Raw genomic sequence first — 21,847 nt, 5'->3', positions numbered from 1 at the left:
TTGCTGAATATCTGCCGATTTTTTCTTCACTCCACAGTCCTCCGTTCTCAGGAATTGACCAGATGATGACGTACACTTTCATCTTGAGAGGCATTGAGAAGATGGACTTCCCGAAGAAGATAACAAAGAGACCGGAGGACCTCATACGCAAGCTATGCAGGTACACACTCACATGCACAGGCCGACATACCTGAAGCTTAAGTAGACACAAAATTCTCGATTCAGATTTTCAGGACAGAGTCTGATGATGGCTGATGTGCTCAGTATACCTGACACCCAGGTACATTAAACAGTTTTCTTCAAGCTCTAAACAACAGAGCAGGAAAACATAACCCAACCATCTTGGAACTAGCACAGTAATTTGGTGAAGAGTTAATTTCCTGACTTTGATCTGTTTTATAGGCGGAACCCCTCAGAGCGACTGGGTAATCTCAAAAATGGAATAACTGATATTAAGAAGCACAGGTAAGTAGGAACTGACTCATTTGTTGTGGATCTCAGCGGGAAGATTAGTTCCACAAATTAGCACTGATTGAACATTATGGATGAAGGCTCGTGGTTCATAGCCTTTACAATTAGATAATCACTGAACAGTGTGCAAGAGCAGTCGGATGCAAACATCGTCAAGGCTTATCAAATGATTGAACTTGCCACTTGCCTTTTTCCTTTACAAAGACAGCATGAGGCTACCGCATTACAGGAAACAATATATACTCATAATGCAGGGATTGATATGTTGTTCTTAAACGTGATGCTGACCTAGTTCTCATTTTCCATACTGAGCCAGGAATAGAAGTCAAAGTCCAAGTAAAATGTACAGAAAGAGTTCTTGATCCAGAACAAGTGACATTTAACAACCACTCGAATCACTGTTCAAACTTTAAATTGGGACGTTTCCTACTTTGCGTTTGTTCTGACAGAGTCAAACTCATATATGTAAATGTGAGAAGATAAATACACTTACAGATGTGTGTTTTCTCTAATGTATCTGAAGGTGGTTTAATGGCTTCAACTGGGAGGGGCTGAAGGCAAGGACGTTACCATCGCCACTGAAAAGAGAAGTAAGCTGTGATCAAACTTGTAACTTGTAGTTCCACGTCATGACTGAAGCGTGATTAAACTTTCAGAACAAAATATCTGTTTGCTGTTTAAAGTGTGCAGGAGACCTGTAGGCATATTAGCCGGCTGAAACAATGATCGCGGGACTTTTTAAAAGTCAAGCGTCCCGACGTCACTTCGGCTGTCTCCGTCTCTCCTTTTGTTGTCTGAGCTGCACTTCAGTGTGAAGGCCGGGACAAAAGATAAAAGCAGCTACAGCAGACAGGATGAGGCAGCTCCCAGAGCAATTTGTCAGATTCACCACTTCATTTACACCAGCACCGCTGCCAATCTTTAGTTCACTTCTAGCTCTTTCTTCCAGCCTCCTCCTGTCTCTGTAAAATCTCTCAGGAACTTTGATGGAGTTCAGATTTATTTTTCATCCAGTTTCCATTTGTTCTGCTTTTCTTGATCTAGCAAGTGCTGATTGCTTGATTTCCCCAAAAACCTTACTGTAGTTGCTTATCTGACTTTAGCCAGTCAGTGTAGAGCCCGAGGAGCTTTCTTCCAGCACAGAAATACCTGTCCCACAGCAGGCATTTCTTCCTTCTTACCCTTACGTGTGTGTTATGAACGCACACCCAATGTCTTATAGCTCCTGTTGTGGAAAAATGGGCTTAATAAGGATAAAGGAGGTAACTGTCAGGTGAATTCTCAGCAAGACATGGCCATCATGCTTTCTGCCTCCTGCACACTTTATACTGTTCCACATTGGAAAAGGAAACCAGTGTCCCCCGCTCATGTGTAGTGATTTATCACGAGGGGTCACCACAGCAAGTAGCTCCACATTTGATTTAAGTTTTATTCCAGCTGCCCTTCCTGACACAACCCCAAAGGGAATTTGTATTAACCTTAAAAATGCCATGTTGAATTTTGTTGCCCCATCAGTTGTTACTATTTGATTTCAGACCAACTCAATGCTTTGCTAACCATCTCTCTCTCCTCTTCCTTCCTTTGCTCCATAGCTTACAGGACCAACAGATCACAGTTACTTCGACAGCTACCCTCCAGATGATGACAGTCCTCCTGATGAGCTGTCTGGTTGGGACATGGACTTCTGAGGGCTTCTCCTCCATCTTTCCAACATTTTCCTTCCACTGCACACATTAACAACTAAAATCTAACAGCAAAAGTGGACTTACAGGTGACTTTACATCACCTCAGCCATGGTTTAGCAGCTTTATGATTGTCACAGATTGACAGATAATTGAAAATGGGATATTACCAAAAGGTAAACCCGTATTGCTCCTGCATCTTCATACAACATGTGCACATTTGAATGGAAGCCTTCAAAGGTGTAAAGGTTTACTGCTTGACTTTTCTTTTACTCTCTGTTTCACACTATTTTTGACAAAGATGTCGAGAAAAATCGAAGCGATTCAGAACAGTTTTAAGCTGCTCCAACAGCCGTGTCAGCGTTCAACATTCGAACAAAACTGGATGTGAAATGCAAAAGCTTTTACCTCAGAGCAGTCGGGCCACCACCAAGACATTTGCCAGAAGCAGATTAAGAACATTACCAGAAAGGATTTTATTAATGCCAACAAAACAGAAGGTTCTGGTTAATGGTGCTCAGTGTCACATTAATTAGCATGAAGCTGCCTAGCTTGACATACAGGATTAATGTATTAATCGTTAACCCAGACAAAACTTCAGATGTAGCCCCGTTATGCAACAAAAAAGAAAGATTTCTAATATTTGTGTTGAATCACATTAAGTCAGGTAAGTTAACACTCCTTAGCTGGCTAATGTTAGTGGGCTAAGAGGACACTCAGGGCTACTGTGGCTGCACAGAATCAACTAGCTCAATTTGTGGTATTACTGTGGAATATAACAGGTTCTCATAGTTAGAATAAGTAAGGTTAGCATCACAGTAGGATAAAATTCTTTCTATACCTTCTATATGACGTACACTCATCAGCAACTGGGAGTCACAAGCCATATTATCAGTTCAACACCTCGTGCAGCCGCAGACACTCGGTAACAAAAATGCCACACAAACTGCTTCATCGGCTCACTGCAGAGTTAAACAGCTCGTTATGAAGCCGTCAGCCTGGAACCGGGTATTGGGATACACTAGGAGTCCATAATAATGCTATTATAAACATTAATGAGCTTCTCTATAATCTGCTGCTGATATGTGCTGCACCAGGGTGGTGTGCTGGATAAACACCTCCACCCCATATTCAATTAAAATGTTTATTTTTATTTATATAGGCCCAGTTCACAACAGTTGTCATCTCAAGACTCATTACATTATAAGCTAAAGACCCTACAGTATTACGGAGAGAACCTCAAAGATCACATGAGGTAGAGAAGCAGAACCAGCCTCAGGGAGGGGCAGGAAACTAACCAAAACTACAGGAGAGTTGATCCCATGCAATAGGGCGATATAAACACATGGGAAGTGATAACAGCCAGCACTGTGACTGGGAATAAACTCCTCCATGTAACTGTCCCCTTGTGGAAGTTTGAGCCCCTCTGTAAAGCACAGTAACCCTGTGAGTTATTTTAGAGCTGGTGAAAGAGAACGTGCACTTTAACCAATCCTGAACGTGCACTGTTTTCTTAAAAACATCTCCCAGTGGCAATGTGGGCATTTCAGGGTAGCTTTCCAGTTGGTAATACCCACAAAAAACAGTAAAAACAAAATTTATTGTGCTAACATCACATTAGAGTAACTACAGACATGCAGAAATTACAGAAATGATTCACTGCCGTGTTTGTAGTTTTTGATTTCCTGAAGTTATTGGGTACAGCTCAAGCTTTTTTAAGTTTGCCCTCAGGCACAGTACATTTTATGGATGGTCCAGAAACACTCGGATGGTGTCATCGAGCTTCATAACCGATTGCTTTGGAGGGACCAAGAGTTTATTCAGCTCAGCATTCTTTGCCATACGTCATACTATTCTTATTTTCAATTCCCTAATTGCTCTTTTACTTCAGAAACATCGATGCGGCCTTTATTTCTAACAGCTAAAGGGAATTTGAGGAGATGACACTGCATTGAAAACCAACACACGCTGGATATGAACCCCAACAGAAACATCCATGAAGCATCTGTAGCTCCTTGTGCCAACTGTGTTATCCTCACAGCCTCTTCACTTTTGTCACAGATGACAAACAAAGACAGGAACACCTTCTCTCCACTTGAATCATAAAGTGTGAGCGTCTCGCGGTGGGCTTCCTGAGCCGGAGACACGTTTGAGCCGTTGATGATGTGAGGAGGAACAGCAGAGGCCGAAGTGAGCAGAATATGTTTAGGGTTTACTGTGAGGTGATTCTGAGGAACCTGGGGTTTAAATTGGTGTGTTTTCCATTTTAAACATTTGAGGTACCACGTCTCTGTGTATATACTCAATAATATAAAGCACAAGCATCCGAAATACACAGTTTATACAATCTAACCTACTTGCTCCTTTATATAAACCTTAAAAAAAAACGGGTGAGTGAATTTGTAAATATCATGTATATTGTAAATGTGTCCTCTGATTGGTGAATGTATGTGTGAGTTTGGAGGAGCAGTGCTGTTTCAGGACAGAGTTTTTTAACTGCATTTACACAATCCCTTCAAACAGATCGGTTTAACATTTGAACTTTTTCATTTTATTAGTAAAGTGGCATTAACTCCAATTTCCTTTGGGCTGATCTGGAGGTTCTAGTCCACAGCAGATATTTCCTTTTCCTTTCAACAGCCCTAAAGAGGTCTTACCTGTGGTTGGATCACACTCAGAGATGTGGGCCGTCCTACAGTGGCCCACTTGTTGCTGCAATGGAAAACCGGAGGTGGATTTAGACGTTGAATTCACAAATTCTACTGTCATTACTGCAGAGGCAGATCTGATGGTAAAAGCAGAGGCATTTTGGTTAATGGCAGTCAGCGGAGCTCTCTCTGACAAATGAAGCTAGTGGTCTGTGCGTGAGAGTGGAAGTTGTTGGTTTATTTAAATGACTCATGATGTCTTGCATTGTAATCAGAAGATTCTCATCACAAAAAATGGAAATGTATCATGAGTGAAAGTGCAGTTTTATGAAGGTAAATATGATGCAAAATTCACGGGCCTGTAAGATAAAATGTAGAAAACATTTTAAGTTTTGTTTTCACTTTTAAAAATGTTTCACACTCTTGTGTTACATCTACAAGCTCTCACACGTTGCTACATGTTTACCTTAGTACAGTTTAGGCCAGCAAGCCCACGGGGTGTGATCATAAAGTTATGAGAACGGATCAATAAAAGTTTGATCCATTCTCACCTTGTTGTGCAACTTTGGACCATTTTCAGCGTGGCTGCTATTCTCTCAGAGGAAGTCCCATTATGTAATTGTACCTCTGGTATGTGCTGGATTTATTCCACTGCGTCAAAATGGTGATTCCTCAACCCTTCAGTGGGTGTGCTTCAACCTTTTAGAAAAGCAAATCTGTCGAGTGTACTTTGCACTCAAACTGGACAGCTAAAAACCTGCTAAGCTGTACCTGCAGACCCAGCTCTCATCAGCCGTGACAGTGCGAGATACAAAATCTGGGTCAGCTGGAAGCAGAAGTCTGAGGTTGGTGAGAAATCGCAGCACGGACAGTGAAATTTGTCAGAACTGGACATCCGGGGAGGGATCTAAAAATAGCAGCCACGCTGGAAGATGACTGAGAAGATGACCTTATGCGATTGGCCAAATATAAATCAGGCAAAGCTTTTGAATTTTATGAATATGTTCGAAAGTTCTTAATCAAATGTTATAGTGTAATAACAGATATGTGGGGAGGCAGCTACATAGCTGACTTTAACACTTTAAAGTGGTTGAAGACAAAGTGATTGAACTTAACTGGATTGCTAATCAGCACACATAATGTGCTACACTGTATCTATACCTGCCTTTGTCTGACGCGATCCTGAAAAAATATATATACACTGTATATGAACAAAAAGTAAATAATCTAATAAAAAGGGAGCACACAAACATCCCTGTACATACAGATATACCTTTGAATTTTGGTACTTGTACCTCAGAAACAGATTTTGTGTTATTTTCAGGAGGTACAGAGGGAGAAAATACATGAACTTTAAGTATTTTTCTTTGTTTTAAAATGGGATACAGCATTTCATAACCAAAGGTTGACAAAAATTAAATACAATAAAAGTCTTGATAGATTTTGTTCTTGCATACTTTTATTCATTTCTTTGAATGCTTTGGAAGGAGGGTCCGAGCTCAGAGGAGGGAGACCTTTAAACAGTTCACCACACTTTTAGTCAGTAGTGACAAATGTCCATCGCAGATATAAAGACCATCGACATTTCTGAGCTTCGGCCCCCCCTTTCCCAGACCACACCTTTACAAGATATGCAACATAGAGAAAATAAATAGATGCATGTTAAAGGCCTTTTCCATATACAAATATATTTTATGAAGCTTATTGTACAGGCATTTCTTTGTTTAACCTACAGCACAACATTTACACGAGAAGATGAAACAGTGAAGTAAAGGTCGATGCGCTGCGCTGTAGATGACTGCGCCGATTCATACTCGGAAAGTTGAGTCACAAATGCAGAAAAAGCAAGGATCCAAAAAGTGACGCGTCAGCAGTCGTCACATCTGCAAAGTTGTACTGGCACCAACGGAGGAAGCCACTTCATTCTATAACATGCATTTCTAAAAATCGTGTCGGCACAAAACGAGGAAGCACAAACTGTAAAACGTGTCAGTACAAAATATAGAAAGTTACACAATCTGCCCTCGGGTATTGACACAAAATAAATGTCTCTGGATTATCAAAATGGTTTGAAATACATTTGAGAATAAATTCCACAAAAGAATACGCGCTATGTTCACTCTGGAGCCTATTTTGTACCATAAGAAAAATACTCAGCTGCTTGCTTTGACTTGAGCTTCACGATGAATCAACTCGAACTTTTTGTGAAGCAGAAATCCACCCATTCAAAAAGGCACTTCTATCTCAAAGACGCATCATTGTAGTAGAGTGAGCTATATACAAAGGCAATGTACAAGTGTATAGAAAAAAAAAACAAAAAACGCTGCTATAATTACGTCTACTTGCTCTGAATAAATATTTGGTTTTATGAACTGTGACAATAACGCACAACTCAAGGCAAGGTTACGACATGTTAACTGCTCCTCCAGGTGTGCCTGTTGTTTGTAGCTGATCTGACTCGAATAACACACCCTCTAATGATTTATGTAAAACCCACTCTGTAGAATAATACACAGTAATAATAATGACGGTCATATTGCTCAAAACGTGAATAACAGAAAGGACATAATAATGCACAGCTTGTTTTTGCTTCATCTCATTTTTTCTACTGCCACCACTGTACCCAGCTGATGCTAGTAGCTTGCACCAAGTACCACTTTTCTGTTTTTCCTGAAGCTGAAAAACAGCACAAAGGTGAAACTGAAATCCAAGTAAAAGTCAGAGTAGCGGTACCTTTCAATATCCTATACCTTCAAGAAGTTTTTTGGGGGGGGAAACAGGTAAAAAAGAAAAACTTGCATATGTATTTTTTCCTGTGAGAATAAAATTTTGGGAGGAGAGTATTTAAATGAATCATAAAAACTTAATTTGCCAAGTTTGGTAGCAGGCAGTTTACTGCAAATTGTGCTCAATTTAACACTGAAAAAAGTTCATTTTGACCTGATAGTTGGAGTGTTCATTTATTTTAAGCCATCTACCAATTTGTACGAATGAATGGCTTAAAGCTGTCAGCCCGTCCTAAAGCTCTTCCCCCCAAATGCCTACAGTGCAGCCCGACATGTTTCTGGTCCTCAGTAATACTGGTGTTTTCATGAAACTGATCAGAACGTAACTGAGTTTGAAGCGGAGCTTCGCAGAGAAGAAAAACGTCCCAGCAGAAGTTGCACCCCTGCAAAAATCCATCTTCTGCTGGGTTTTAAAGGCACCCAAATTACTTTTTCAGAAATTTTATCCACCTCCACCTCCGAGACCTCACGCAACACTTTCCATCAGTTTCTAACAGAAGAGTATGTCAAAAACATATTTCTCCTTCAGCTGCCTCTCACTGAGCATTAATTTTTGCAGTTCTGGCCTCATGCTAACAAGTTAATCTGGCCTCACCTACGAGGTTTACTCATGAAGCTTTTTCATTTTCTTGGAGAAGCAAAACATGCCTCAGAATGTCCCTGTTAATGAGGAGACCATATGAATGTAGCTTACTCTTCCACCTATAATAAACTCTAAAAAAAATGTTGGTTCTGTACAACAACAGAGTTAAACATAAATATGTAAAGCAACCTAAAAGTCTACGTCACAATTCTGGCTTTGGAATCTAATATAACCCTTTATAGCAGCCAAGCCAAAAAATGATACAATAAATTCTCGTATGGTGAATAACACAGTGATAGTACAGACATAAATACTTACACATAGTAACAAAAACCATGCAAATGCGAGCAGAGGTGACCTGGAGGTGACAACTTCAAGCTGTGAAGGAGAGAAAGATGAGTACAACCACCTCGCCCTTCCACGGGCACCAGCTGAAATGAAGATCTTTTTGGTTTTTCCTGAAAAGTGAATATTTTCCTTCAGTTTTTGTCTCTTTTATGCCTCAGCTGGTGTTTGTATGCCTTGATAGTGGGTTTATGATCGCATCCACCCTGCCGTCGCCCAACTGATAACTGAGCAGCGATGATAAATACGTTTAAAATACAACTTTTACTAGGATAACTCACGTGATCCATTTCTTCCCACTGACAGTCACATCGTCACCTGGAACAACAGGCGGTGCTCTCCTCCAGTGCAAAAGGGAAGTTGTATTCACTTGATATTTGTATCTGAGTGAGTGTATGACTGCAGGAACAGGAGAAGAGACCGTCTTTATGGCTGTATGTGGGGTTTTTTGTTTGTTTGTTTGTTACTTCTCTTTATGACACGAGGTGTGTGCGATGAGGCCTGGGAGGAAAAAGAAACTATCTACAGGCGCAGGAATCTACTGTCATGTTGGGGTAGACTTTCAGCACCACATTCTTGTCCTCGTCAAAGAAAAGGATGCTGAGGGAAGACATTTTCTCGGGGACACAGCACGGCTCGGGGATGCCTGGGATGACGCCCACCGCCCGCACTATGCTCTGGATGGTGGCGTGGTTAGATGGCTTCAGAGCCTTAAAAAAAAAGAGCAAATAAATGTCATTTTAAAGTAAAAGTTAAACAGTTATGAACTTTTGATGAGCCAACAGGACATGTTTCTAACAAGCTGGGCCTTGTTTTCCAGAGTCACAGAAACCCAGAGTGATAGCAAATATTCACACGTACATTTATTTTTCCTTCTACCGAACATATTTGAAAGCAGAAAAAAGACATTCAAAACGTCCCCAAATGTATAACCAATTCAACAATATCAAACTTTACTTGTTGCTGAAGTTCTGCACATGTAGTTTTCCTATTTGCCATTTAAGATCATATATAATCTTATTTGTCAAGGGCATAGCAATATTATTCAGTGCAACTAGCATGCAGCATTGGCCGAAGGGTCTGTGGGTCTGAATTTAAGTTCTACACGCCCAGCAGTTCACCTGCACAGCTGCTTCATTCTCAACAGGAACTAGTAAGCGATAGAAGTCTTCCCACACCACTCCACAGGAAAAAAAAAAGTGCACCCTTTTAATCATGGCTATTTAGAAGCTTCTAAAACTTCAACCTGACAAACGAGACAACGTTTTCTGCACAGGCTGAGCAGAAAAGCTGCAGGAGAGGGAGGCGGCTGCCTTAAAAGCCCTAGGCTCTACTTCTGGGACTAATTACCTCCGACTACAAAGACCTGTGACTCCGACTTAATGAATTAAGTGGATGTAGCTCGTGCATTCCGGCCATGTTTAAAATACCTGCGTGGTTATCTTATCACCGGTGCCACGAGCTAAAAGGGAAGTTGATGTTTAACATCAGGCAGATGTTTTTTGTGTCTCTCACTTCTTTCCATCTTCTGTGTAAAGGCTTAACGTTATCCTCTGTAGATACTTCATTCAAGATACTTGGTTTGTTTTAGGTAATAACATTTTTATTGAATTTTGATGAGGAGGTCAACCAGCTGTTTATGAGGACGCCGGTTTTCTTACTAAGCATGTTAGATGACATCTGTAGCTTCACTATTACTGCAAGTTTAATATAGTAGGACTGCTTGGGCTAAATCCAGATTTACATCTGATGTGCATCTTTAAAGACAAAGATACAATCTGAAGATAAAAGCATGAAGAACTATCTGCACAACTACTGTAACTACTTTAACCCTGCTGTTGAAGATCAAAGCCAATGACATAAGGCTTGCCACTGTTGCCTGTTATATAAAACAGAAAGATAGCAGGGACCCCTGAGGTTGATTTTCCCCATGTTAAATTAATGCAAAGCAGTAAAGAGACTGCTATCTGAATGTAGCCCGTCCTATTTACATAATGTATACCATACTGCAAAAAAAAAAAAAAAAGTTAAAGACTAATGTCTGCAGTCTTTAGTTACAGAGCCAAACAATTCTTACAGGGGTCGCCAAGCCAAGCCAATAATGTACACTGCTGGTATAGAAACTGATGGCTCTAACTTTCAACTATTCTTATCATTTGCTTATGCAGACATGACTGTCATTTAGGACTGCGTCATAAGGAATCATTAATAATCACCATGTAAAGAAATGGTTTTCAAAAAAGTTACTCTGGAAAAACAGAAGCTACTGGATTTAACTTTAGCTTAAAAGTATGGGGACGACCACCTAATGGGCTTCACTATTGTCAGGCAGCCAGAGCGGAGGCCATAAGGATTTCTGCAAGTACGGAGATGGTTAAATGTTCTTTCCTTCCACAAATTCTGCTTGGATAGACAAATTATTTGCTTTTCATTATAGCAACTAAATAGACATCATCCTTTCAGAACCATTAGTAAATTCACTCTGAGACTTGCAAATGATAAAGTTGTAAAGATGGGCTGCTGGTGCTAGCATTGCTAACGTTAACCTCACACAGCACATGAATCTAGGGCAAAATACCACGCGTATTTCTGCAGTATTTAAAATATGATAAGATTGCAGTGAGAGTGGTTTCTAGTGGCTCTTAAATATTAGAAAATTGCCAGTTGTTTAAATGAGAGAAAAATAGCCCAGGTGACCAACACTTAAACATTCAAAACTGAGACAGTATAACGGATGAGGTTAAGCATTAGCCACATATTTATTGTAGCTATGTTAAAGAGACATTTGTTAATCCCATTCTTTTCATAATGAAAATAGATTTTAAATCTGTGAACTGTAGAGACAGGAAGTTCAGTTAATTAGCAGTCTGGCTAGCAGTGCAGCCTAGCATTGGCCGATACTGAATGACACCCGGCTTCCATGGTTACGTGTCAGTGACTCTGACACAAAATGTATAACTACAAATTTTTTAAATATCTATATACTGCAGAACTATGTTGCTTTGCTAAGCTATCACAATTTTCCATTACAGACAGAAATAAATGTGCTATCGCTGTTTTTTGTACTTGCGTAGCAGTTGGTCTGATTTGTTTTCTCCAATTTAATCAGCTAGCAGATTATTCACCATCTTTAATGGCCATACTTTATTGCCTCGGACCACCCTTTGGTTCTTTGCCCATGTAGAGGATATAAAGAGTTCTGCTCCTGCAGATCACCTGTAAGTTGCCTAAACTGCTTTCATAAAACTTTTATCTGCACTATTAATATCAAAACCGAACAAAAACTAAATTTAACAAAAAAAAACATTGGTTTTTGGTTTATTTATAATCTTCAGTTGTGAAAAAACAAAAACAGGTTCCCAGATGTATTGTCTAGAGAGTATTGAATTAGTGCTACCATTTTAGGCTGTGATCACTTTAAAAAGAAAAAATTCCATCTTTAACCAGCTCTCACAAGTGACCCATCTATAATGACGAAGTCTACCAAAGATCAGCTTTCCCTCTTCATATAGCTAATTGGTAGAAATACTATAATTGCCACCGTACTGAGCTTTACCTTCTCTAACCCACTAATTTTTTGCTTTGGCACCTTTAGTACTGTCTAAAAGCACTATAGTGTGGTGCTACCGGGCTTTGAATCTCACCTTTGGCATGGGGAACTGGCAGGACCCTGAGCAATAATAGGCATCAAACGACTTGGGCGATATAATCCATTCGCTCCATCCAATGTCGGCAAAGTCAACTTTCAGGTATCTCCGAGCGCAGTTCCTGGGCTCGTTCCACTGCTTCTTTCGCGCCTTTTTAATCGTCTGCTCATCAAACTGTAGCAAGGGCATCTTATGCCGCTGATTCTTGCGTGTCTTTTTACGCGGCCGGCGTGCCTGTTTGTTTTCAAATGGTTCGTAGGGAGTTGTCTCGTCCCAGCCGGTCGTCTCATATGGGTACTCGGGACCAGGAAGTTCATTATTTTGCAAAGGTAGGAGAACATTCACTGAGCGCCTGTGTCTGGGCTGCGGCTGTCCTTCGGTGTCGTTTTGCTCTTGTAGTCCCACTTTATGGAAGCCGTGTGAAATGGAGCCCTCACCTCTCACTGAGTGGGGCCTCTGGAGAGTAGCTACCACACTTTCAGGCTCTGAAATGGCAGAGTCATTGGCATAGACCAGGATGTAGGGTGAGCGGTCTGACAGGAGCTTCTTCCACGGCTGGGAACCTTGTGAAGCCACTTCAATCCCAATAAGCAGCTCGTCGTGGTGTTTGGCCTGGTTGACCACACGAGTTATGTCCTTCCACTGCCAAGATATGAAGTCCCTGTAGAGGGTGGACACATTGATCCGAAAATGTCCAAGAGTCCTCATCTTGTTATCCACAGATGCAAAGCTCCAGATGACCATGTGGATGTGGCTGTGCCTCCTGGGACCATGGCGAGCGCAGCTTTTGGACCTGGAGCAGCCCTGGGTGCTGTTCTGAAGGTCTCCAATGTAATAATGAAGAGTAGCTGACAGGATGTCTTCTGATTTGGTGAGGGAGGTGAGGTTGAAAATCTGCAGCTGTTTCTTGTTTATAGTACCTGTGCATATAATGAGTAATATCATGAACAGAGTGCAACACGGTTCACATCATTTCAAAACTGACCATGGCCTTTCCTAAACTTTACTGCTAGTAATAATAATTTATATGTTTGTATTTCCTCTTTTTAGTCCAGCGTTTTCATCATCGGGCTTATGTTGTGCACTTTTTTTGCTCAGGTCATGAAACAGTTGTTCACCCTAATGCAATAGAATTATTTTGGGATTTTAAAAAACGTATTAAAAAAATCATTAATTACAAAATATTTTTAAAGATCGGCAGGACACAGGACAATTCACCCAAGCTTTAACAGGCTTTCATTTTGAGGATTGCTTCAATCAAAAAGAAAATTGTCACTGTAAAGAAAGAACAGACCAGTACTTTAGAAGGTTTCTTTAACATTTTAAACATGTCATTGCTTGCAACAGCATAGCAGAAACTCCCACTTATCTCCACTGCTTTGGGATAAAAGCAGAAATTTCAAGCAAAAACCAAAAACTCCTGCATGGCCAAATTCTTCTGAGGATCAATCGTGAAATATGTTTGTGATTTGGGTGAACCTGCCCTTTAATGCTATACCATACAGCAGCCGGGCGACAGGAGGCAGTGTAATCTAACAAAGTTTAACCCTAAGTGGCAACTGGTCGCCCCATGGTCCGAGTGATAATAACACAGCGAAGTGTAAACACTTGAGGGTTTATTGGATTAAAGTTACTATAAATGAACCTGAAGAAGAGGGGAAAAAAAGCTCCAGCTGAAAGGACATTAGCGCTCGCTGCAGTGGAAACTCAAACGCTGCTACAGCTCAGGCAGTCTGGGCAGCTGCCAGATGCTGGCTCGAGAGAAAATTTATCAAGACTATCTGACAGTAAAATCTGAAGGTGTGAACAGTTGTGCGGCCAAGCTATGTTAAATTGCATGCCACCATCTGATGCGAATCTTTTACTCTTACTGGCAAAAGGAATGCGTAACAGGTTGTTCACATTTCCATTACTGGATCAACAGGTGTATTTCTTTTTCAGCTCCGCACACATGAACGGCATCGGTCTTAACGAATTTTACATTATGCTCTATAAAATAAGACTTACTCAATATTATAGATGTTCTTTCTACTTTAAGTTTTTCATCTATAGATGGAAAAAATGTGCCGATTTGCATTTTTACTATGCAGGTGATTCAAGCTGATTGAGGCAAAATGGAAACATATAACATCAAAAAGGCATGCCGGTCACTGACTTCTATGCTGGTAGAAGTCGGTGTTCTTAATATACATAAAACATTTGATACATACCCCAATGCGCTTTGAAACTACGAACAGTGTTGCCGTCCTTGAAGGGAAATCCAGCGCTGTTGTACTTCGCGTAAAGCATCTGCATGTGCTCCGTCATCGTATCCTGTAAAAGCGCATCCCGGTCTTCTTTTGTCGCGTATTTTTTATCCACCGAATGCGTAAAATCCACCTTTAGTCTCTCGGGGATATTGTCCGTTTTCAGCATCGCGCACAATCCAACGCACAAATAACTCCATCCGTAAAGCAGCACGATCACAAATCGAGAGTAGAGTGCCATGTTCGAGGCAAAGGAAACGTAGCAAACGAAAAAATAACAGCTGTGGAAAAACTAACACGTTTCCGAAAGTGGCCCCTATCTCCAGAAACACATACCATCACCTGAGTCCTCTGCAAGAAAATGACACCATCACCTTTGACACCGGTCACAACAAGAGAGGAAGATGCGTTATCCAAGTTGTCTCTACTTTTGATAAGTTGCAGGTCTAAATGTGTTTGAGTCAGTAAATTAAGTCAGTAAAAAGATAAAAATAATAATGATAAAAAGGTTCCGGCGCGCAGGATGAGGTGTGAGAAAGCAGAAGGAGAAAAACTGCGCCTCTCCGACTCCAAGCTGATTTCAGGTCCAGCAGTCAACCGTCCCTCAGTCTCAGCTTTCATTGAAGGTAAAGCATGTTGTGCTTGGTATTATAGGGCTTGTGGGACCAGCTGGGTATTCCTCTCTCCTTTCTCGCTCTCACACACACACACACACACACTGCGCACACACACGTACACATGCTCACCCTCAGAGAGAGAGAGGGGGAGAGAGAGAGAGAGTTTCCTGTTCAAAATACTTCTACGCACATTCAGCCTGGGGACAAATTATCTCGAATTATCTCGTTATCAAGAGCCGAAGGGGGCGTGTTTTGTCGGTTGACTCGAGACGGAGAGCGTGAAAATATTTTACTAAACGACATTCCAGAGGTTTATTGAACTGATTTCAACACCTAAACTGCTGCCAGAGAACAGCCCCTCCGTGCGCAATTTCTACTCCGCAGAGCTGCGCGTCCGGGCCGCGCTGCTGAATGAAGCGGCTTATTGTCGGCATTAAAGGCTTTCTTCCCTACTTAGTTTAGTTCAATGGAGTTAAGCACACACATCCTGTACCATCACAGTCCGATCCGGATGCATACTGTTCCCCGCCTTCCCCCCAAACAGCCATCAGGCGGGGTTTGAACACCCCACCCAGTCGGCCTGCAGTCCCCCCCACCACTGGTCCTCTTTCAGGGGCACTCGGGAGGAAATGATTAGGGCATTTCCCCGCCCTTGGACATCTGATGGCAATAATATTAGCATGCCATGTCTTTCATAGCAGTCAACAGGCTGAATGACTTTAACGTCTTCAGCTGCTACCAGATAAGCAAGAAGCATCAGGAGAGGAGCGTGAAGGCTCTGCCTTCCATTCTACTTTTGGAAACTCTAGGAACCACAAGCAGGCCTGCACTCAGAGAGCAAAGTGCTCTATTGGGATATGAGATAATATGAGGTCTTTAAGATATGACGGGGCCTGATCATTTAGCACTTTGTAAGTTGGATGTTGGACAACTCTGGATTTAACTGTAAGCCAGAGTTAAAACCAGTCCCTAAAGTGGACAGTGATTAAGAGTAGTACTGCCCTCAATAATAAAACAGTTGTCAAAGGAAAAGAAAACTTATTCAAGTAAAGGAACTTACAAATGGTCAAATTCAACATGTATGTCCGTGACTGTTGAACTGGTGAGTTTTAACAACGGTGCCCGTGGTATTTAACTATCCAATGAAAAACCAATTAATTGACTCCTGTGCTGAAAGACACTTCAAAAAAACCATGACTTTATAGATTGAAACAAATGTTCCAACAACACTTCAGCTATAATATTTAGTTTAAATCTTCTATTTTTTTTATGTTAACACCCGAAGTCAGTTCTGAAAATAAAGCCAACATGAAGTGTCAGAAACTGCAGTTCCACTTGTGGCCACTTGAGACTGGCCCCAAAAGTGAGTCAATCTCGTATATTTGTATAACATTCCCAAATCTATAGCATTAAAACAGATGTTTTGAACCTGGTTTTGGTCTCGATAGTTTCACCCTTCATTAAAAATTGTACAGAAAGGCTTTTAGGTATAACAACACAGGCGGCTCCAATCAGCAGAAGTCTGCTAGGCCATACCTCTGCTAATTAGACATTTTTATTGGGTTTGTATTTTTGGACAGGTGACATCCTTCTCAAGTTAGCGCATTCAAAAACTTGGGTGTCTACGCTGCCCACTCGCCCATCCAACGGGTGACAACAATAACCCATCAGCCTTTTTGGCTGAGGGGTAAAAAGTGGTTGTGTGTTTGAAAGTGAAAGCGCTGTAATTTAGCTTAGGATTTAATTTGGAATTTATTTTTGCATGTCGGCAGCTATCACTAGATTCACAAGGTTATTGTAATATCTGCATGCCAATATTAATCTATTAATCATAAGGTTGTAGGTAATGAGATGTCAAACACAATAATCTATGAGTGAAAACTACACAAAAAGACAAACTGAGGTGAAACTGAGCTTGTTTCATAGAAAAGACTGAATCGTGCCTCTGCTGCAGTCTGAATCCACCACTTTGACTCAAGTTGTGCATATTAGACCTCAGACCTCTAACTAATGTTTTAACATTAGGGGTTTTAACGCTTCAGTTAAAACCCCAACAGCTTAAAAGCCCAATAAAGGAAATGAAGGGGAATATTACTGTTTAACCTGGACTTTATTGTGAAATCATCCCTGTTTGCAGACACATGATCTGGGTGGATTCCAGTAATCATTTTAAATGCTGTTTTCTACAGAGGTAAGGCATTCAAAGAACAACCAATGCATTTCAGATGCAGTGCACTTGTTTGCCTGTTTGTTTTAGATGGCCTTTTTCCCGTCTTGTGCACATCTGCTGTTTTCATTGGAAGGTATTTGGAATGACTGATGCAACTTTCAGGGTGGGAGAGAGAATAAAGCAGCCAGTTCCATCGCCATTACCTGGCCACATAAATGAGCCGTGGCCTGTAAACCTAAACAGCTGTAGATGAGGGTGAAGTGTTCATTTGCTGCCTGACTTCTCATTTCCAAACACAATTACAAAAAAATCTCCAAACTGAAAACAGAAAAAACAACAACAAATAACCAAGTAGTGAGACAGGCAGGTGGAAGGTTTCTCAATTACAACATGCCCTGCACTCAGGTTAAATATGCTGTTCAACAAGGCAGTCAACAGAGAAACCAGGTCTGAATATACTTCTGCTACTTAGGTTGTAGTTTCAGCAAGAAACAAAGAAACAGTTTAAGATCAGTTTACACACCAGCAACCACAAATAGATGATAAAAAAAAATACATAAAACTGCACGAAAACATGTTAAAGACTGAAAATAGGCACATCCTACATTCCCATCTGTGTCACTTTTATAACTCCATCAGACTTTTCACCAGCTTTGCTCACGATAACCACAAAAACAGGCCCAGAACTCCTATCGTCTTTAAAAAAGGGAAGGAAAAACAAAAGAACAGTAATGATTAACAACCCCAAACCAGACCGTCATTTCCCTAACCCCAGTTTTTACAGAACCACAGCCCAAATAGCCTTGTCACCACACATATTATTTCAATGAGGACAACAGGGTCCAATTCGGTGAAAACAAACAGATGCAGCAAGTGGAATGCTTCTCTGGTATCAAGCCAGATGAGAAACATTAGACGTTTGTATTAGAATGAACTAATTTGTTTGAAGCTTGTGACTTTCAGGGGAAAAACAGGTGATAGATTAGTAATGAGAAAATTAATATAAAGGCGAGATAAAATGTGGAGGTGACAGTGTGAGCTTAAAGGCTAAGCAGTTAAGGAAATAAGCTTATTTGATTTAGATGAAAAGATTGATACCACTTGCACGTCTGTGCAGCAGATAAATGTTCAGATACAGGTTCAGAACAGCCACTCATAAAACCCCAATCCTAACCCCTAGCCATTTATTTATTTATGCGTGCATGTCTGGATTAATTAACCAAGATTTAATGTGTTCATTATTTGTTACTTACCTTTGGTAGGTTTTTGATTTGAATCTCCTGGCTGGCTGAGGCCTCTCTGTGTGGAGTTTGCATATCACTGTGCCTACACGGGTGTCCTCTGGGTAGTCTTCTACCCTCAGACTTGCTAGTTAGGTTAATTGGTGACTCCAAATTGGCTGTAGGTGTGGATGTGAGAGTGTGTGGTTGACTGTCCCTCTGTTAGGCCTGTGACAGACTGATGACCTGTCCAGGGTGCACCCTAAATCTCGCCCAGTGAACGTGTTTAGTCCAAAAAAGGACTAAACACAATAAACAGAGGTAGATAAGTCTGAGAAGCAGCATTACTGCTATCCCCCCAAATTTTCTACATGCAGAGACATTGAGTCAGCAGAATGTACAGAAAGCAAATTTATGAACTAATAAAGACTCAACTTCTAGATTTAGATACTGTTACAAAAAACAACAAATAATAATCCTGAAATTAAAGGGATTTAAGTTACCAAAAGCCCTCTGAGAAAATAATTTAAAAATGTCATAGTGAATGACTAATATGTAAATGATAGGGCACTTTGATGTCCCGTAACGTGTGCCTTGCATCTGGAAACATACGGAATGCTTTAAGCCCATTACCCACTCTTCCAGTCCAATTGGAGCTACCGCAGCCTGGGGGAGGACATGAAAGCAACCCCCATCATCTTTCAAAGCTCTTACGCCTTTAATTTGTTTAGACAAACAGCCCAAAACATGCCAGACCAAATGATGATACGAGCCTGGGGTCTCTGAGCAGGTTCTTGCCCCTAACTAACTCTGCTTGCTTGGGTAAGTGCCAAAAGCACAGTCAATCCCGACCTGGATGCAACAATTTAAGGCCAAAGTTAGACATAAAACCCCGGAGTATTTGCAAAGAAACTTCCAAGTTGTCACACGAGTCCATCAACTTCATCCTCTGGGATTCCTCAGTTTAAAGCCTTTTTTTCTCCACTACAACACCTCCACCCAGATGGCATGCATGATATGAGGGGAACAGTGTAAATGATGGTCCAACTACAGCAACTCAGTCAAATTAGAGGCTTCCAGTGCTCTCCAATATGTGCCATATGTATGCAAGTGTTGGCGACGGCCTGTGAAGTTTAGACTGTCCTGACGTTGTGGTCGTAGATGACAACATGGATGTAGATGTCCGACTGCAGGAATGTCCTGTTGGAGTCCTCGCCAGGACCAGACTGAAACCCAGCACAGAGAAGTTAGTGGTGCTTGTTTGGGGGTAGTGCTGTCTACAGTCTACAATCGTGCATTCAAACGCAAAGCAAAGAACTAAACATTTGTGATGTTTTCGACTGGTCTCATGAATTTTCAAGATCTCAAGACATGTTTTCAGAAGCTGTATAAGAAAAGATGGATGTAGCGTCCGTCTGTAAAAGTGAAGCCAATGTGGACAACTCTAAAATCTGCACTCTCTCTAATGGCCAGCAGGGGGCATTAGACAAGGAGTCAGATTCTATAGAAGTCTATAAGAAAAGGCCCCTACCTGTCACTTGATTTATGACATTATTAAGGACTTTCTGTACAAATTTATGATCTGTATTTATGAAAGTTTTCTGTTTTTTTTAGAACAAAAAAGGTGAATTCATGAGACTTTTTAAACATCATCTTTATTACTTTTTTCTGCATCAAACCTGCATCATTTAGAACCAAAACTGTGAGCTGAAAGAAGCTAAAATCTTCAAATAAATACAGAGTTGCTGTGGTTTTAGAAATACCAAAGATAGCTTTCCAGTGCATGGGAATATTAGTTTCAGTGTTAAATTAAAAATATCACCATACTGAAAATGTGACAGCTGCCACAGAGAGAGTATGTTAGCAATTAAACAAAACCGCACATCTCTAGAGCACACCTCTTTATAATAGCAGGTATATTAAAGGGGAGGCCAAGTGCTGCATAATTTGACAGTGACTGTAACTGTTCATTTTCCAAGATGTTTTGTGTTACTTTGGCTGTCAAAGCTGACACAGCCCCACCACTAAGATGTGAAGCCACTACCAGCTGGGAACATTTATTTCAGGCTAAGTGTGTCAAAAGCTTCTGGAGGGAACGGAACCATAGCGAACCATTACACTCAATTTACACTTTTACCTAAGCCACACTTGTGGGTGTCCTAATAACTGAGACAGTCTTCCTCTGCAAGTTGAAAAGAGCATCAATAAAAATAAGCCAATAAACCTGATGTCACAGACACAGTGAGAGATAATGGGAAATGCTGCTTAAGGCCAAGCATTTTTTTTTTCAAATGTTATAGAAACCAAACACTGTCATTAACACTCACATTTAAATTCATGTCAGCTTACCCTGTTCTTCAAATTTGAGCATCAAGGGGTTTTTTTTCTCTCTAACTTTTACTTTGCCAAGCCAATCAAGCCATTGTCATAACTGAAAAATGACAACCCCTCCACCCCAACCCACTTTCTGGCAGGGATAGAAAAGCGGTCATGGAATGACAAAGGCAGAAAAACAAACAAGCCACCCCAAATGAGTTGATGTGAGCTTTGATTTTGGAAGGTTCTCCGGTGGCTCTAAGGCCACATGAGCAGCTAGTGAGCTCATGGCGGGTTAAAGGCCGGATGGTTCTGTGCTGCTCCATGTCGAGCCAATCTGGGCTGAGCTGAGCTGGGTTCTGGGCACACGGGTGGTTTGCTGTGTCTGGCTCCCAATGCCTTCGCTTGTGTTTTTAATAGACAGCCTGGTTGGGGCGGTGCTCGACCACAGCTAGAACACTGTGCTGCCATTTTGGCGCTTGGCCTCAAAAACGCAGTCCCCACAGCTCTGTCTGCAATTTCAAAATAGTTCAGCCCCACCAACTACTTCCCTACCCCCCAGCAAAGAAGGAAACTGGAGAGAAAAAAACATTAGGGAGTCGTTATTCTTCCAGGGCCCCTGTCAGCCTTTGAGTGTAGAGGAAGCACCTGTCTCGACCACTTGATCCTCCCTTCTTTGTGCAGGTGGAACACAAATATCTTTCCCTCCCACTGATTTCTTTATCTCTCTCTGTCTCCCCAACCTCTTCCCTTAGAGTGCAGTCTCTGAAGTAACTTGTGACTAGTTGAAAAACAAGCGATTTTCTTTGGAACATTTGCAGTTCGTTAAAATGGTGCAACAAAGTAAAAGGTGTTAAAGGTAACAAGAGAGGAAATGATCAGGATATTGGAGGTGCATCACAGTCATCTGAGCCAAAAGGACAACAAAATCTGTTTTCAGAAGCAGTCCGTTGTGCAGCAAAAAGAATTTAGAAAAGAGCCTTCTCCCTAAAGCCCTTTTTTGCTCCCCTGAGACATTTTTACTGCGATGGAACAGGTGACCCGGTCTAATTAGCAGCACCATTTGTCTCCCTAGGTTTTAAAACCAAAGCAGGACAATAACAACAGCAACACAAA

General features: G+C 41.2%; 3 protein-coding genes across 6 annotated transcripts in view; 1 reads left to right on the top strand and 2 right to left on the bottom strand.

Moving 5' to 3' along the window:
- The window catches only part of prkg2 (protein kinase cGMP-dependent 2), a 37,047-nt gene extending 30,804 nt beyond the window's left edge, over positions 1–6,243 (top strand). The window contains exons 16-19 of the mRNA XM_085476401.1: positions 38–160; positions 403–465; positions 995–1,061; positions 2,064–6,243. Coding sequence (XP_085332527.1) covers positions 38–160; positions 403–465; positions 995–1,061; positions 2,064–2,159 — 349 coding nt within the window. The 3' untranslated portion in view covers positions 2,160–6,243. The remainder of the gene's footprint in view (positions 1–37; positions 161–402; positions 466–994; positions 1,062–2,063) is intronic.
- The window catches only part of cfap299 (cilia and flagella associated protein 299), a 97,725-nt gene continuing 80,599 nt past the window's right edge, over positions 4,722–21,847 (bottom strand). For 2 of the 4 annotated variants that reach the window (XM_085476397.1, XM_085476399.1), the window contains exon 6: positions 4,722–4,865. In XM_085476397.1, the coding sequence (XP_085332523.1) occupies positions 4,722–4,865 (144 nt within the window). Of the gene's footprint in view, positions 4,866–17,114; positions 19,642–21,847 lie in introns of those variants that run through there. The other 2 variants (XR_014923423.1, XM_085476400.1) reach the window with 2 other exon arrangements.
- On the bottom strand, positions 6,241–15,108 carry bmp3 (bone morphogenetic protein 3). Its single transcript, XM_085476396.1, has 3 exons — positions 14,373–15,108; positions 12,160–13,082; positions 6,241–9,225 (listed from the first exon to the last, which is right to left on the bottom strand). The coding sequence occupies exons 1-3, from the start codon at positions 14,647–14,649 to the stop codon at positions 9,034–9,036; spliced, it is 1,392 nt and encodes a 463-aa protein (XP_085332522.1). The 5' UTR covers positions 14,650–15,108; the 3' UTR covers positions 6,241–9,033.

This window comes from Copadichromis virginalis, linkage group LG12 (assembly GCF_057382275.1).
Source record: "Copadichromis virginalis isolate Kocher_CV1m ecotype Utaka linkage group LG12, C_Virginalis_male_GT1.1, whole genome shotgun sequence".
NCBI classification, from domain to species: Eukaryota; Metazoa; Chordata; class Actinopteri; order Cichliformes; family Cichlidae; genus Copadichromis; species Copadichromis virginalis.
This window is presented reverse-complemented; position numbering and strand designations above follow the sequence as displayed.

Excerpts from the sequence above, each read along its gene's own strand:
- bmp3 (XM_085476396.1), bottom strand. The coding sequence starts at position 14,649 with ATGGCACTCTACTCTCGATTTGTGATCGTGCTGCTTTACGGATGGAGT. Across the intron at positions 13,083-14,372 it reads TAGTTTCAAAGCGCATTGGG|GTACTATAAACAAGAAACAG; the intron begins GTATGTATCAAA and ends TTATATGCACAG. Across the intron at positions 9,226-12,159 it reads GCCAGTTCCCCATGCCAAAG|GCTCTGAAGCCATCTAACCA; the intron begins GTGAGATTCAAA and ends TTTTTTTTTAAG.